General features: G+C 33.5%; 1 protein-coding gene across 3 annotated transcripts in view; it reads right to left on the bottom strand.

Annotated features, from left to right (window-relative positions):
* The window catches only part of DMXL1 (Dmx like 1), a 124,568-nt gene that overhangs the window by 97,678 nt on the left and 7,713 nt on the right, over positions 1-19,177 (bottom strand). For all 3 annotated transcript variants that reach the window (XM_081133425.1, XM_081133424.1, XM_081133426.1), the window contains exons 2-6: positions 12,406-12,531; positions 9,366-9,437; positions 7,860-7,938; positions 4,575-4,707; positions 260-326 (exon numbers count right to left, since the gene is read on the bottom strand). In XM_081133425.1, the coding sequence (XP_080989551.1) occupies positions 260-326; positions 4,575-4,707; positions 7,860-7,938; positions 9,366-9,437; positions 12,406-12,531 (477 nt within the window). The remainder of the gene's footprint in view (positions 1-259; positions 327-4,574; positions 4,708-7,859; positions 7,939-9,365; positions 9,438-12,405; positions 12,532-19,177) is intronic.

Below are 19,177 nucleotides of genomic sequence, written 5' to 3' on the forward strand. Positions count from 1 at the left end.
CAAAGAGATTAACTACTTACTCAATATAAAAAAGTTGGTAAATGGTACATTTATAACTAGATTACCTTTAAGTCTATGCTGTTTCAATTATACCATACTGCCTTTTAATACAATAATATTGAGCCAATTTTTGCTATGTAATATTTTAAACAGAAAATATTTTCAACTTAAATAAGTAAAGGAATAAAGCTGATTAATGTTTCTGAAGTTTCAAAATAAACCATAAACACAACTTGGTAATAGCATTTTCATAAATTACCTTCCCAGCAGTGGCAAAAAATTCTCCATCTGGTGAAAATTTCATTAAATGAATTTGGGAAGAAGTTCTGTAAGAGATAATGCAATATTACTCCACTAAACTATATTCAGCAATTTCTTCAAATGATAAAACTTTCTGACAACACAGGTTTCACACTCTCAGGTATAGCTCTTAAATATAAAAATATCCATGCGTAAGAATCATGCAAGGAACAACTTGTCAGTCTTTAAAACTTAAGACCAGCCCTGGCTGGTGTGGCTCAGTTGGTTGGAGCATCGTCCAGTACCCTGAAAGGTTGAGGGTTTGATCCTCAGTCAGAAAGCATATGGGAGGCAACGGATTGATGTTTCTCTCTCACACTGATGTCTGTCTCTGTCTGTCTGTCTCTCTCCTTTCCCCTCTCGCTAAAAAAATAAAATAAACACATCCTCAAGTGAGGATTAAAGAATAAATAAATAAAACTTAAGACCAGAGTCATAGCTCTCATTCCCTTGGAATGTGAAAGCATGGTTGTATTTTTAATCTGGAAATCTAAAATCGGGAGCCATACATAATCTGTATTCCAAAATACATTCTCATGGACAAATAAATATTTTAAAATGAATTCTGCCTTAAGGTAGCATTTGACTAATTAAAGATTATGTGAGGGTTAATAACCATCATGGACTCAGCCTGCCAGCTTCACCTGTATACTTGGTGAGTACTTGCTTTTCTTTTCCAAGGAGCTTTGACCCATTTCCATTCATTGCCTTCCCTTCTGGCTACCCTTTTCGTACCCAAGTTCATGCTTCAATAGATTCATCCTAAAATTATTTGTAAAGCAGGCCAAAGAGGAATTCTGTCATAGCTCAGTACAAATACAAATAACTTTTTCCTGATTTTAAATGTAATAAATACATAATAGAAAATATTGATACAGATGGATAAGAAGAAAATGAAATCATCTATAGTTTCAAAGATACCATGACACTGATTCCAGGCAAAACCACTCTTAACATTTTGATATACAGAATTCCAGAAGCTTCTGTCCACTCTCCTACTCTATCTATTTCCTATGGGAAGGTATAGGGGAGGAGGGGATAAAAACCGAGGTCATATTTACAACTTGCTTTGCAAAATTTCTTTATTTAAAAATGTTATGAACAGTTTTTCATATCAATATCTGCACTATTTTACTGGCTTATGGTATTCAATTATTCTATATATTATATGCAATGATTTTAAATAATTTAATAATTCACTGCTGTTTTCTTGTTTTCCTGCTTTAAAAATAGAGGTGGAGCAATGAACACTCTTGCACATGCATTTTTATGCATCTCGTTAGCCCTAAGGATGTCCTTAAGACAAATTATTAAAAATTCCTGGTCTACATGATTGTAACCTTGTCCTTACTACAGTCTTTTCTCAAAAGAGCAGCTAAAACAGTCTTTTAAAAGGGAATCAGATCTCAGCACTCCCTCTGCTCAAAACCCCAACAGCTCCCAACTCAGAAGAAAAGGCAAAAGCCTCACAATAACCTATAAATGGACTCCTGACATGGATCATTTCCCCTATCACTCTTCACCTTGTTCACTTTACTTCAGCCACAACCTAAGCAGTCTTTGCACTTGATGTGCCCTCTGCCTACAACATTCTTCTCCCAGAGATATGTACGCATGGCTTACTGCCTCACTTCCTCCTGGTCTAGACTCAAATGTCACCTCTAGTCTTCTTCCCCTTACCCTACTTACTTTTTCTCTATCCTACTTACTAATCTTCATTTACACATGCGGCTGATGTTTTAAATTTTTTGCTTATATCTACTAAGTTACGGAGACCTATTACGTAAGTATAGTTAGTATAATAATCAACTAATCCTAAATCAAAACTTACAGTTTCTAGTTTTATGGCTTTTCTGCTTACTTAAATAATAAACAAGCTCAAATAAATTATTAGTAGGTCTAGTCCAAGTTATTACTGTATACTCTGATCTTAATTTAACTTAAAATTCTTCCCCTCTCCCAAATAAAAACACGTAACACATTCTCAGTTTAACCCATGGAAGCCTCTTACTAGATCTGCAGTGAAGGCAATATAACACTTTGCTGCTCCCCTCTTCCCAATTTTTTAATGAAAGAGTCCAAAACAAAGCCATAGCTCTTTCCAAAGAACTGTCTCTGCAAAATCCTATTCTTTCTTCACGTGTTAACCCTTTTTAATACCCATGATCTAGCTGAGGGGTGCAAAATACACAGAACCAGCTCCTTTGTAAATTCTATACATAGGAGGTCTGCATTACTGGCACTTTGGTACCTGATATATATCTTATTATTGCTTCATATAAAACCAACTCAGGAAGAATGGCATTTAACATCCTATCACAGCAGCTTACTGGTTATTGTCTATCTTCCCCCAATCTGTTCACTGCTATATTCCAAGCACTTTTACACTGCCTGGAACATGATAAGCATTCAACAAATATTTGTTGAATTAGTGAAAACTTAAAATTGATATTAAAGGGTATGAAAAAAATTAAGCCTGCTAATTCATACTTCCAAATTGCTCTCTAGAAAGACAATACCAATTGCACTTCCTTCTTAATAGTACATAAAAGCAGCTGTTTCTCCAAACACTCACTAGTAACAGGTATTATCCATTCTCTTTCTGGATATTTCACATTTCTTGATGTCAAGTGAGGTCAATCAACTTTTAATATGCTTCTTATTCATATGTACTGCTGTTTAAAATTTTTCTCTTTATTGTCCATTTCTGTTTATTATTAAGATATCTGTTCTTTTCTAATTTTTAAGACCTTGTTTTAAAAAAGGCATTAACCCCAATTTGCAAATATTTCCTCTCAACTTTTTGTTTCTTTTCCTTATGGTGTTTTTGATTTACAGAATTTTTTTTACTCGTCACCTGAGGATATTTATTCCATTGATTTTTTTTTAAAGAGAGAGAAAGGAAGGGCGGGAGTGGGGAAAGAGAGGGAGAGAGACACATCAATCTGAGAGAGACAAATCAATTGGTTGCCTCCCACATGTGTCATGACAGGGGCCAGGGATCAAACCTGCAACCCAAGTGTGTGCCCTTGACTGGGAATAGAACCTGACACTCTTCAGTTTTAACCACTGAGCAACACCAGCCAGGGCTACTAAAATTTTTTGTTACAGTAAAAACTATCAATTTTTTCCTTTCTTTTCCTTTTCTTTCCTTTCCATTTCTACTTTTGGTATCATACTGAGAAAGTTTTTACCTGACTCTAAAGCAGCACTTTTCATCCCATAGCAGAACATAATGATAAATATTAGCCATATAAGTAATTTAAAATTCTCTACTAGCCACATTTAAAAAAGTAAAAAGAAACAGGTAAAATTAATTATTTTATTTAAGCTAATATATCAAAAATATTATCATTTCAACATGTAATCAATTCAAAAATTGACAGGGTAATTTGCATTATTTTTTGTGTGCTAAGTTTCTGAAATCCAGTGTGTATTTTATATTTATAGCACATCTCAATTTGGACTAGCTGCATTTCAAGTGCTCAACAGTGATTTGTGGCTAGGTGCCGCCATACTGGACATGGTAGCTCTAAAATGAGAAAATTCACCTATGTTTTCTTCTACTATTTGTTTCATTGTATAGAAATTCAATTTTTCCTTCCTTTGACATTTATTTTGGTGCCAGCTATGAAACAGACTCTAACTTCATTTCTCTTCCATAGAGCTAGCAAATCTGCCCCACCGATGTAAAATGCCACCTTATATATTGAATCTCCATGTATAATTGGGCCTAATCCTAAACCCTAATCTGTCTGTTCTTATATCAACAAGATCAGCTGTGGCTTATGATTCATTTTCCTATAGTAGATGTCTTTGTTCTTTTTTTCTTTACAGAATTTCCCATATTTGTCCTTTTAAATGAAATTTTAGTACTGCGCTCAAAAGTAGAAATTCCAATGGGCTTTTGACAAAAATTATGTTCAATAGAAATTATTTTGGGAAAAATATCTCTTCACAACAGAAAAACTTTCATTCAAAAGCATGAAAGGTATCTTTCTCCTTTTGTGTAACTTAGCAAATTCTATTGACTGATCTTCATATAGGTCTTACACATTTCTTAGGTTTCTTTGTAGATGTTTTACTCAACAAGTTAAAAAAAATGAATGTAGAACATGGAAAATGGTAACTCCTCTGTATATTAAAAATGGCATGTCACAATAAAAAAAGTCAATACTTTTTATGTTAGTGTGGTTTTACACAAACTAAAATGCATTTATAATAAAACCACATGGAACAGGCTTGACAGTTTAACCCTCTAATTAATTGCTTACTTGCAATGCCAAATGCATCTCCAATCCCCAAAGTTAAGATCTGTTTTATCTGGATTTTCATCTTCAGTTGGCTTCTCCAAGTTAGCATTGGACCAGAGTTGCAAACAGCTAGAACCAGTTAAAAGACGATTGCCTAAAAATATATATATTATTCACCATTTATTAGTTGGTATTTAGTTACTGAGTTAAGCTACATACTCAATAGTTTCATATAACACTATTAAGATAAAACAACTTCTAAAAAAAAGGCAAATAAAATTAGATTGGGGGGAGAGAAAGTAAAGTAGCATTTTAATTTTGTTGAAGCGGTTTAGGAAAAAAGAAAAGAGATCTTATAATCTCCCATTCAACAAACATTTAATGAGCATCTTCTTTGTATCAGGCACTGTGTTATGCATGAAGGATACAATGACAAATATAACACTGTCCTTTCTCATAATGAGTTTACATTCCAGTGGAGAAGTACTATGAAAAGCAAGAAGGCATGCAAATTCAAATACATTCCCAAGAATGGCTTATAATCTGGGATGAATAAAAAATAAATTGCATAGTAGACCTGTAAAAATAAGTAAGGTTGGAAAAAAATATTTGAGGTCAGATTATGAAACATTTTTGATGTTCATAAGGAGTCTGGAGTTTGTTATAGGTACTTGGGAATTAAAGGTTTTTAAGTGGGAAGAGGAAGTTTACATAAGTGGATTTGTATTTGAGAATAAGGGGTCTCAACTGGGGGGAGGGGTATCAACAGAAAGACTTGAAGCTTGTGTACTTCCCTTCATTGAGATATGCAAAAGTTATATGTATGGTATGTACATTTTTCTAGAGAGATAATCCGTAATTTTCACCATACTTTCAAAGATTCCAGTACACAAAGAAGGGTAAAGACCCATTTAGAAAATAACTCTAGCCATAGACAAGACTGGGGAAAACATAAGACAGAGAAACCTGGTTAACCAACTGTAATAATACTGATGGGAAATCATGAGGATCTGAATCAAATATTAAAGTAAGACAAGGATTTGAAAGCCATTTCAAGAGTAGAATTTTCAAGGCTTAACACCAACTAAAAAACAGAAATACAAAATAAGTTTCAGGGATAGATTTCAACTTTATGACTTGGATAACTGAATAGAAGATTATACTATCATCCAAACAAGGAAGATAGAGGAGGTGATGCGATTTTTGCCAAACAGCTAATAATAAAGCATTCACCTTGGCTATGGATTGGTGTTTCTCTGGAAACATCATTTTATTTCAAAGGAAAGTGGGTCTGTCCCAAAACATAAACTTTATATCAGAAATCCCTGCGTCTAATTCCCAAATAAGTCACTTAATTAGCCATTTGAATTTGATCAGGTTGGGCAGCTTTTGAGCCTCAATTTTCTCATCTATAAAATTAAAAATGTGTATAGAGTTGTGGTAAGGAATAGCTACAATATGTATAATGTATTTAGCACAGGCTAGGCACTTAGCAGAGGCTCATAAATAGTAGCAACTAGGTGGAAAGTCTCACAGGCAGATAAAAACAACCCAGAAAGTACTAGTGAGACGTTCCATTTAAATATGATTACCTTACCAAGAGACACAAGTTTTCTTTTTTTTTTTTTTAGATATAATTATCATATAGCATTATATTAGTTTCAAGTGTATAACATGATTCAATATTTGCATATATTGCAAAATGATCACCACAATAAATCTAGCTAACATCCATCACTAGTTACAACTTTTTTCCTTATGATGAGAACTTTTAAGATACTCTTAGCAACTTGCAAATATACAGTATTATTAACTATAGTCACTGTGCTGTACATGACATCTCCAGTACTTTTTTATTTTATAACTGGAAATTATTATCTTCTGACCACCCTCACCTATTTTTCCCACTTTCCACTCCCCATCTCTGGCAACTACCAATCTGTTCCCTGTACTTATGAGTTTGGGTTTTACAAATCTTCTTTAACATAAACTGAAAGTAAAATTATCCCATGAAGGATTAAGAATTTAAAACAGAATATAAAATAACCCCAGGTATGTAATGAAATAAAAGTAGGTAAAGTATGGTATCAAATATATTGATTTGAACACAAAGGGCAGAGGTATGGATATTAAAACAGGGCAGGGGGTATAAAAAGCCTAAGACAGAAAATCTTACAACTTAAGCAAGATGCAATAGTGGGTTTCGAGACAACACAAAAGCATTATAGTCAACTTACTAACATCATCTGAAAAAAATTTTCTTTCTATACCAATACCTGGCACATAAATATATAAATGCTGATCAAAACCAAAATACTAGTATTTCATGTAAAATATTTAAAATCTTTTTATAAATAATTACAAAGTTCATTTGCAAAAGTAATAGTTATACTAATAACTCCCAAATATTTATTATAGCTATAATCTATTCTTCAACTGAATCAAGAAAAATAAACTTTTATGTGAATTTTCACTTAAAAAAGATAATGGTCATAGCTGTTGTGAACTCACTACTAGATATGTTAAAAGTAAGTAATTATCTTTTAATACTACTCTGTAATGATGATTTTAGAAGAATTTAACATTAATTCTATCCTCAAAAACACAGGTGGGGAACCTTTTTTCTGCCAAGGGCCATTTGGATATTTATAACATCATTCGAGAGCCATACAAAATTATCAACTTAAAAATCAGCCTGCTATATTTGGTCAAACATTTAATTAACTCACCCCTAATGAGATAGCTGGAACTGTTTCTCTTTGGTGAGGCTTTGGCAGGGCCAGACCAAATGATTTCATGGGCATATATGGCCCATTGGCTGGACGTTCCCCACCCCAGCTCTAAAACATTAGTACCAGCAGACCATGGGAACAAAAATTCCAAGCAACTGCTACGTCATTACTAAAAATATATATATATAAAATGTTTTTATTGCAGTTAATATGATACTTCAAGTATACAGTTCACTTGCTAATATTTCCATAGGACTTTATCATTTACCAAATACTTTCATATATACTGCCATACATGACCATTAAAAACTATTTTGTGAAATAGATATTATCTTAATTTACAAGTGAGTTAACCATTCTTGATCTGTTAAATATTCTGTTTATTATCACAACAGGTATTCCTCCTATAGCTGGCATCTTCATTTCACCATAAGGTCTAAAAGAATGCAATCTGTTTTATTACTTTTGTGTTCCCCACAATCACACAAAGCAGAACTGAAATACATGAAAGTAATAAAAGCAAAAGCCTAGGCAAGTGATATTTCATTTCAGTTAATCATGCTTGTGTTCTTACCTGCGGGATCCCAAGTTATATTGTGCGCTATTGATTCCAGAAAAAACTGACCACTCTTCTGCCATTGACTATATAATTCCTAAAATTTAAAGAAAGTCATTTATCCAATTATTATTGGTATATTTTCTCTGACAAATATATTGAGTATTACTTGAAATACATTGTTCTGAGAGAAGCCACCACCTTTAAAATTTATTTTTAGTACTGTCAATTACTAATTCATAAGGCGTTAAGAGCTTTTAATAAATGGATTCATTAAGTAATGTATAAACACAAATAAAAATCAGGGGAGAATTGTGGACTCCCCTTCCATGAAATTTCAAAATGGAAAAGCAATCCAGAGAAAATATATTTCATTAACACAAGGTAGAGAAAATAATGCTTCCACCTAAGGAATCAATAAAGCTGGTTTTACTCTTAGTTCTGTGGCTCAATAGCTGTTTCGTTGGTCAAATCACATTTCTTTTTGGCCTCTGCTACCATATTTATAAAAAAATAATAGCTGCAAAACTAAACCAGAGGGAATATAATATGCTAGATACTAATGAGCAAAGTGAAAATGAAAACTATTAAAAGATATATAAAGGTATGTCTGTTATTAAAACACTGTTTAATCTTTATATTTAACAATTTCTACACAATCTCTGACGTCATGTCATCCTTACAATAGTCCATGAAGAATGAATAGATAGTAACCAATTTCAGAATTGAGCAGAGTCTCATAAAGCTCCTTACTTAGGATCAAATAGCTAAAAAGCAGTAAGAGAAATCCCAGTCCTCTGACTCCTAATAATTGCTCTTTGGACCACACTAGACTGATCCTCTTACGATTTACATCACTAGTTTAATCTTCAGTGGAGATGGGTAAAGTAACCTGGTCTGTCTGTCAGACTTAAAAGCATTAAAGCACCCAAGAAATCTACATAACTTCAATATTTATAAACTACTGTTTTAACCAGCTTTCAGAACTATTCCTGAATATATTTTCTTTATTTAAAAAATTCACTGGCCTGTTAACAATTATATTACATAATATAATAAGTACAAGAAAGTAAGTCCTGAAGGTATGGTAAGACTGCAATTAAAACATAACTTTAAGAACAAAATACATAAGGCAGAAAAACTATATAAAAGTAGATCATAAAAGCAAAGAATAAAGTGCCACATATGACTGGACAATAGTGTTTGCACTAGCAATAACTTTATTATAATTGCCAAACTTAAAAGTTGTTGACTCTTCAAATACAGAAGAAAAAAATGTCAGAAGGAAAAAAATAAAAATATTTCAAGACAATTCACTGGCACAATTTAGTTTAATTCCATTTCAATGAAAGACTTAACATGAAAGTTAAGTCTTTCATATTTTTAACATGAAAGTGGCATTTAATTATAGTGTATAATTTATGCTGATTTATTTGATGATCACTGATTTTGTACTATTAAAAATAGTATCTCTTAATACTTAAGGCATTTCAATTCCTAAAAGGAAAATGATAAATTACTGACCAAATTTTTCTTTTGCTTCGGTAGGTTAACTGGTTCAAAAACAGAGATAACATTTCCATAGGATGCTGCAATCTTTTAAAGAGAAAAATGAAAGAAAAATTATGGATGTTAACTTACTTATGAATCAAAAGAGCAAAAGAATAGTATAACTTAAAATACGCCCACATGTGCAATTTCATGCACCAGTACTTGAAAATGTCAGTTTTAGAGACCACTATATCTAGATCAAAATCCCAGTACATTCTGTCACTAACTGTGTAACTAGTAAATTAATCTCTCTGAACCTTAGTTTCTCTATCTATATTTATAACATGTATAATGCTATCTTCCTAACTGAATTATTTTGAGGACTGAAACTACACTGTAAATCTAATATATCATTATAAGAAGCATAATAAATGTTAATTCCCTTCCTCAACAAAAGAATTATGTATTGATGTATTCCTTGTCAAGTATAAAATTTGGCATGACTTAAAAACGAGTTTTTAGCTCACCTATCCTCAAAGTTCACAATTCTGTGAGTATATATGTAACTTTTTAAAAGTATAACTTAGATATGTTCCTTTATGAGTGTAATTTTTTTAATATTCCATTTTATTTAAGTATGTTTAAAATTTACTCTTAAATCAATAAAGCATAACCCTTCCAGGCTGTTTTATAAGGTAGCTATTACTAAAGTTTGAGTGAGTCATAGATGAAGAACACTGAAATATCAGAAAACAGATAAAACGAATAAATTAATAAGGAATAAAAATAAGAATATATAATGTAATGAAGGGAATAAAGAATGAAGATGTAACATACATGTGGGGAAAAAACCCTTTCTAAGTGTTCTGAGGAGTTCTTATGATATAGAAATCATCTGCACTGAGTTGGTCTGGTAGGGAGTGTTTTGTTTAGACCTTTCAATTGTAGGTAGTATTTCTTTAAAGGACAGTAAATATTCAGTTTTTAGAAATAAGGCACAATGTAAACACAAGCATAAAGACTAAAAGAGGCAATATATGTTTGGAGGTGACTGACCACCAGCCAAGTTAGAAGAGTGTCACAACAGAATAACAAACATGAGGCCAAAAAGGCAGGTTTGAGGCGGCTGTGCAGAGCCCCACGACAAGGTGAACATTAGAACTCTCACAAGGTAATGATAAGCTAAGAATGTTTTTTAAGCAAATGAATAAGGTAAATGCGGATGAATTTTCTCAGGAAAATTAATCTGGTAGTACTACAAAGAAAAAAACAGTAACGATAAAATACAGATGCCTATGGGATCAAGCAGCATTTCCTTCCTAAAGGCACACAGAAGTCCCCAGGCACCAGACCCTACAAAATTTTCATCCTCATACTTGAAGGAATCATTTGATTATACTGATACTAGTAAAAAAAAAAAAATTGCCTTTAATCAGAATGATTATAAAACCAAATGACCTCTTCATTCGAACTTCAACTGTCATGTAATCTAGCTTATCACAAAAAGATAACTCACATTGGAAATCATTAAAATTAAATTTCCAATTATTAACCAGTCCTTTGTGTGCTTAGATGGTATAAGTGAGTTTGTACACAAAAATGAAGATTACAGAATGGCAGAGCTAGGAGATCAAACAAACATGAAGAAAACAAGAAAATAAAAAATCTCAATAATTTTTAGCATTCCATAATGAAGATTTCTGTAGTACAGTAAGAATGAAAAGAGTGAACAAAAGAAAGCTATATGAGAGACACTTGTAACTGTATTAAAGGGAAAGAAACACAGGAGTAACAAAAAGAATAGTTCATATCCTGGCTGGTGTTGCTCAGAGGTTAGAGCACTGGCCCTCCCACCAAAGGGTCTCGGCTTCTATTCCCAGTCAATGGCACATACCTGGGATGTGAGTTCTCTCCCTGCTCCCGGTCGGGCCATGTGTGGGAAGCAACCAGTCAATGTGTCTCTATCACATCAGTGTTTCTCTCTCTTTTTCTCTCTCCCCTTCCTTCCCTCCCTTCCACTCTCTCTGAAAATGCAATGGAAAAAATATCTTCAGTTGAGGATTAACATAAAAATTTTAAAAAGAAAGAAAGAAACAACAAGAGTAGTCCAACAAACAGATAAAGATTGCAAGAGTAAAAACTCCTTACCAAGAGTATCTTTAAACTAGGTCCCCAAAAAATAACTTTTCAGACTGGCAGGTCTATTAGAAATGATTACATTTTTTAAAAAAGATTGGGTCCACTGTGGTTCCTTACACAAAATGTTCTGGTGGAATTCATATAACTGAAGTATCTAAACATCTAGCAAAAAAAATTAAATAAATTTGTAAAGTTCATCCCAGTCTGGCCCATAGGCAACCATACCTAGGCCTGGCCGCTATGCCTATATGGTGCTATATTAAGCTATATACTATGTTGCCTATTAGTTATGACTCTTCCAATTCTGGTACTATATTGAACTGTATTTAACCTGATGTAGCATCACATGCCGCTTCTTTTGTTGTTGCTGTTTCACTTTCAAGGTTACTTCTTACTTTTCATATGCAAAATAAAAATTTTCATTTTCCTTATAGACTTTCAATAAATTAACAAAAAATTATACACTTTAGAAGAGTTTATCTTCATTTTAGTACAAAGTTTATCCAGAAGTTACAAGAAGATAACTACCAGTTTGCAGACAAAGAATAACTAACAAATGATTTCTCTTCAGTAGTTTATTTGCAAATAGATTCCGATTATTGTCATTCCTGTCCCTCAATCCAATCAATTTTTAAATAAGTAAGCTTTAGACCAGTTATAGAGGTAATAAGTATTAAAGTTCTTTGTCAACTCATAGAGAAGATTATGCTTTGTTTCAAAATTATATAAGAATAGAATTCCTGAAAATCTCAAAAATACAATTGAGAGAGTCAGGGACTTTGTTCCCCATGGTGCATCTTAGAGAGCCAAAGAAATTTGTAGCTACATTGTCCTTGACACAAAGCAAGTCTCTAATTCAGTAGGAAATATACTTCAGACTATCCTGGCTAACCCATATTTAAAATTAATCTCATATTATCACAAGATTACAAACCTTGCCTTGTTGCATTGAACAGTCTACACATCCTACTTGAATATTTCCATGTTTAGCTCCTGGGATTATTTGCAATCTTTCAAAATCACTTCCCAGTATAACAATGTCACATCCAGATGCATAAGCCTAAAAAAAAGAATAAAATAAAAACAATAAAATTGTCAAAAAAATATTTATCATGTAAAATGCTGGCATTAAACATTACATTTTAACAGATTAATTTTAAATTCTTTTTTAAAAATCTGTATTATTTGAGAAAATTTCATTTACCTCCCATATACAGTCCCATCAGTAAATTCAATCAGTTCTATCTGCAAAAAAATACAGTTCTGTTCACTTTTTCCTTCTCCACTGAATGCCACTGCCCTTGTCTAAGCTTATCTCTTTCCTGCACTATTGTTAATAGTCTGAATGCTTCCATTCTTGCTTCCCTTTATTTTCTTTCCACACAAAGACAAGAGTAATCTTTTAAAAATGTTTATTATACCAAGAAATTTTCCCTGTTTAAACCCCTTCAATAGTTTCTTGGAATAAAATCTCAACTCCTTACCATGGTCAATGCCCTAAATAATTGTCCTAATTCTCTAAAACCATCTCAAGGTTCTCTTTCCTTTCCTCAGTTGGCTCCTGGCCCTACATTGCCCTTCTTTCTGTTCCTTAGGCATATCAATCTTTTCCACCTCAAGGAGGTTTATCTGCCTTTTATATCTGCCTGGTCTTTGTCTAGCTAGCTTCTTTTCACCACTCAGATCTCAGTTTCTCACCTACCCCCTCTTCCCGCGCCCCTCTCTCTTTCTCTTTCTCTCATTCTTTTCCACCACATTACTAAATCTTTTTCTTTGCACATATCATAATTTGTAAATATATTTCTTATTATCCATTTCTATTACTAGACATTAAGTTCCAAGACAAAAAGGGTTTGAGTTTATATTGTTCTCTGCTCTCGTACCCAATTCTAACTGAAGGGCCTGCTTTATAAATACCTAATGGAATAAATGAGGTATTTAATTTTACAAAGACAACTACCATAACCAAATGAAATAAAAACGTATATAGTTCAAGGCTTGTTCGGCAAGTATTTTATAGCTCTTTTTGAATTTTACAACAAGCAGAATTCTTCCAACCAGAATTCTTTCTGTGTTCTTTTCCTCACCTTCCTAGACCACAGGAGTTTCTTTCATTACAGGGTTCTTGGCCATCCTAAAATTCACATATGCAGTGTAACACTTATAATAAAACATCTATCACATGCTGTTTTCCATCCTGATAAGTTCCTAAAGTTTTAATAATTTTTCATTTTCTCATCTCATCACTTTTGCACATGCATATATACCTTAATGTAAAAAGGATTATACTTTATACTTTATGACTTTAATTCCTACCAAATCCAAAATGGTTCTGTACACATGCTACTAAAAAATATTAGAAAAGGCACTTGAGGGAAGATACAATGAATCTGCTCACATTACAAACAAGAAAATGATGCCTAAATAGGTTGATATAACTTCTTAGTGGAAGAGTGGGTTTGAGAACCCTGATCTCTTGATTCTTGATCTAGTGTTATTTCCATGGCACTACAAGGGCATTCCTAATTAATCATGCTTGCCTGAAATTTTCCTAAAAGAAATTAGGGATAATCAAGTCTGGTTCCACTAGTGTCACATAGTGGAAAATATTTGCTCAGTATACAAACAAAAAAATCTCATGATGGTCTGCTCACCTATATAAATACCCACAATATGATCATAAGTCTTGTCATGAGACTATTAGCAAGAATAAGTTCTAAAAACCAATTTATTGCCCGGCGGGCATGGCTTAGTGGCTGAGCATTGACCTAGGATCCAGGAGATCGAGGTTTGATTCCTGGTCAGGGCACATGCCCAGGTTGTGGGTTAGATCCCCAGTCAGGGGTATGCAGGAGGCAGCCGATCAATGACAACTCTCTCATCATTGATAATTCTCTCTCTCCGTCTCCCTTCCTCTCTCTGAAATCAATAAAGATATATTTTAAAAAAATAAAATTAAAATAAAAACCAATTTATTTCAAGAAAAATTTTCATTCATAATGCTCTAAATACCTTAATATTTTAGAAATTGATTTTTTTCAATATTAAATTTTGATTAAATACTGTTTGTCACTGTTTCCCCAAAATATTGTTTTAAATTTTGAATGTTTACAACTTAGATTTCCTCATCATTATATATTAAAAGTTTTCATAATTTTGCTTTCCTTTTGTTATACCTGAAATTATCTACTTACTTTCAGATATTGTGTTGCAACTATTTTTGTCAACAATCACTCTAAATTTTCCAGAAATCTACATTAATCCTGAAGTACCTCACAAAATTACTATTTAATACAACAAGTATCAAACATTTGCAGAGTTGAAAAATGTAAAATTCTCTCAGAAATACACTTAGCCCTATAGAGAGGAAGATGCCAACTTATAATACAATTAACCCTTGATCATTCAAAGACTTATACATTCTGGATTACCCCTGTTCTTTTGCGGCTGCTATATTATATTATCACTTGACTTTTATATTTATATTGCCATCTACTTTTCCTTAGTGACAGTACTATAACATGTAAAGCTGTCTCTCTCCAGTTTTGGCAAACTTTAAATCCAATGTAAATTATTGATCTTAATCTGGAATATCTCTCGTTCAGTCCCCACTTTTTCTCTCAAAGTTGTAACTAATGTATGGCCATAAACTAGTAGATGGGAGAAAAATGGATTAACCAGCTACACTCCACATTTCATAAGTTAACTATTATGCTTTGGGCTTATAATAAAGATCCTCTGGTTTTCTTGACTATCGAATTTAAACACTTACAGTTTATTTGATTTGTAATTAAATGCAGGATGAAGAAAAAACTCAAGCCATATTTGCATTTTGTTCCGTTTCTTCATCACTTACAAAAATTTGTAACTGTCTCCTAAAAAAGTCCTGCTATACAGAGAATACCAGTTGAATAAACTATAGTATATATCCACAATGGAATATTATACAGTTGTAAAAAGAATGAGGAAGATACCTATGAATTGACAATGGTGTGTTTTCTAGGGGACAGTATTAGGTTGGGGGGAAAAAAACAAAGTACAAAAGTGCTATATAGTATATCATTTTTTGTGTAAGGAACAAGTTAAATAAGAGAACATACATGTTTCTGATTACAAAAAAAAACACAGGAAAGATAAAACTAGGGAACAATCAAATTTGTTATCAACAAAGGTGTAGGGAAGGACAGAGTGGAAGGGATATAGGAAAGAATGACATTTCTTAGTATAATTTATTATATAGTTATTGTTGCCAGAGGATTGGATGAGTGGAATTCCTCCATTGGTAGTGGGAGTGGAGTTCTTGCAATATCTTCAGAAAAGGAATTTTCTAAGACTTGCACAGAAGAATGAATGATTGTTATTTGTGTGGAATTATATATCCCTTGGTTTGAAAAGTCCCATGTCTATTAAACCAGTCCTGGAAAATATGTAGCTCGGTGTTCATTAGAGCTAAAAGCAGGGCCAGTGTCCAGAGTTTCCAGTCCATGGTGGAACTGGGTCTGAAGTAGCATCAGGCTAGTTAAAGTTCATTAGTCCATTGTGTGGAGTCCACATGGCTGTGGGCCACATGGGCGAGTACAGACCATGGGAGCCCACCAAGCCAGAAGTCAGGCACAAACAGCAAGAAAGACAGAGAGCTCCTTTTGTTAAGTATCTCAGATTTTACCCTTGCAGTAGCCACATCTATTCTGGGCAATTGACACTCTCTCTCAGGTGTGACTAACAGGTAAACATCTTCCCACGTCATCCAGACCTTACTGGACATGTGTCTATTGTCCAGTCCCTTCCCCCATCGATCTGCAGGGAACAGACTTGGAGAATGTTAACTGCAGCTTCCTGGCAAAGCTGTATAAATGGAATGCCTATATTATCTAGTCTCCCCTTTGCTCCTTTCCTGTTAAATAATAAGCAGGTTATTATAATGGTATCATTATGACTTTTGAAAATATATTAATATCATACATATTTAAAAAATTAAATCAATCAGAATGGTGGGGAGGGCAAGTAAAAGAAATGAACTAACTTCATTTCAAATAAATACTATAGCCACACCTAAAGAAAGAAGGCAGGAACAAACTAAGTAACTTATGAATACAGAATTTGACCATATACTGTATTTTGTCTTGGGAAGCTAGAAGGAAAAACTAGTCTTCCTCCTGTGCTTCTTCTTTTCTCTCATACTACTACCAAAGTCATAAACTTCTGAGTATTGTGTGAAGGTTTTAACCACACCAAGAAATTCTGTGACAACAACTGGATGTCCTATATTTTAACTCAATTCTGACACTACCTAGAGACAGCATCAGATTCCACAAGTTAAGGGCTCAGTCTTAACTGAGCCTGCCCTCTACTTCAGATGCTAATCCCAAGGACCCCAGATTACCCATAATTTCTGTCCAACTTCGCTACAAATTGGAGGTTTCAATGACCTCCTCCTCCTTGAATTTGATTATTTGCTAAAACAGTTCACAGAACTCAGAGAAACACTTAGTTACGTTTACAGTTCATTAACCAATAAAATACAGATGAACAGCGAGATGAAGAAATACATAGGGTGAGGTCTGGGAGGGTCCCTAGCACAGGATCTCCACAGTCCCTGTGGAGTTGGGGTATGTCACCCTCCTGGTATGTGGAGGTGGTCACCAAAATGAAAGCTCCCCGAACCCCCATACTGTTGGAATTTTATGGAGGTTTCTTCATGTAGATATGATCAATTGTTAACTCCATTTTCAGCCTCCCTCTCCTCTCCAGAAAATGGGGGGCAAGGCTGAAAATCCCAAGCTTCTAATTATGGCGTGGTCTTTCTAATGACCAGCTACCATCCAGGAACCATCCAGGAGCCCACCCAGTTGCCTCATTAGAACAAAAGACGCTCCTAGTGTTTTTATCACCTAATTTATAAGGGTTTCAGAAGCTCTGTGCCAGAAACAGAAAGAGCGAAATGGAGGTGGCATAGAGGCCTATACAAATATTTTCTATTACCTCTCAGGCAGGGTAGGGTGAAAAAATACAAACAAATTCTGAACTCTTTTTGTAAGTTTTTAATTGTAGTGGTAAGGGCAATGTGATTCAATAACTATTTTGGATATATTATAGAAATGAGCCACTGTTCTCATTGCATAAGAAAGAACAAAGATATGAAATGGGGGAAGACACAATACAATCGTGTAAGGCTGGATTGGAATTGGAAATATTGATATAAAATCATGGTTTCCAAAATGTACATATGGTTAAGTGAAACTACATACATATAATGAAACCAATTTTACCACAGGTTAACTGACATAAACATGTTCCTATGGCATTTAATCAATGTTATAACCAAATGGTACTGAATGAAATGATATTATTCAAAGACCTGCTGTATTTTCATGTACACATGAAAATATGTTTGTATGTGTATATGTTATGTGTGTATGCTATATGCATATACATGTTTATATTTGATAGTTCTGCCCAATGAAAGGGCGAAGAGGCACACATTCCTATAGCAATGAAATCATCGAGCATCTGATCTTGGTCTCTAATATCATTCCTTACTAAAAGAAACCAAGGCTTCTATAATTACAGGGCTGGTGTAGGGTAGCTATAATGAGCCCAGAATACCCTGCTATGCAGGAAAGATGGTAAGTGTTAAAAAAAAAAGGGAGGGGGGGACCAGGTAAGAATCATCATCAATGGATGCTTAATCCAGGGGGAAATTATGATGAGGATGAGGATTATCTTCTGCATGGTCATAAGGTATCCTTCACATACTGCTTACTGTTGCAAGTATGTAATAGGCGGGTGAGGGGGGTAACCAAACCAGTTTACACTGGAAACATTGGGCAACACCTTGATGGATCATCAACATTAATATCAGTGATTACAGATATCATGAGTCTCAAACTGTAATACCCAGAGAAGGATGCAACATCATTTACATACAATTGTGCCCAAGAATACATAACCTCATTCTAATCAAGAGGAAACATCAGACAAACACAAAACGAGAAAAGGTTCATTTTTAAAAAGGGAGAGGGAGATACTACACTCTTCAAATGTCAATGTCAAAATGAATTTTTTAAAAAAGGAACAAAAAAATGATGCTAAAGAGACATGATAAAATATAATACTAACAAATCAATTTCAAAAGCACATTAAAAAGATCATACACCATCATCAAGTAGGATTAATCCCTGGGATGCAAGGATGGTTCAGTAAAGGCCACATATGACAAGCTTTCACAACTGAGTAATATTGTGAAACCTTTCTTCTAAGATCAGAAGCAAGGCAAGTATGCCTACTCTTACCATTTCTATTCAACATATTACTAGAAATTCTAGACAGAGAAATTAGGCAAGAAAAAAATTAAAGGTATCCAAATTGAAAAGATATAAAATTGTGCCTGTTTGCAGATGACAAAATATTATATAAAGAATCTAAAGACTCCACCAAAAAACTTTTAGAACTAATAAATGAATTCAGCAAAGTTGAAAGATACAAAATCAACACACAAAAATCATCATTTTTCTATACTAACGACAAACTATTCAAAAAATTTTAAAACAACCTAATGTATTATAGCATCAAAAAGAATAAAATACTTAAGAATAAATTTAACTAAGGTGGAAGATCTTATCCACTGAAAACTATAAGACACTGATTAAAGAAACTGAAGATAACACAAATAAATAAAAAGGTATTTTGTGCCCATGGATTGGAAG

This window comes from Miniopterus schreibersii, assembly GCF_964146895.1.
Source record: "Miniopterus schreibersii genome assembly, chromosome: 3".
Taxonomy (NCBI): Eukaryota; Metazoa; Chordata; class Mammalia; order Chiroptera; family Miniopteridae; genus Miniopterus; species Miniopterus schreibersii.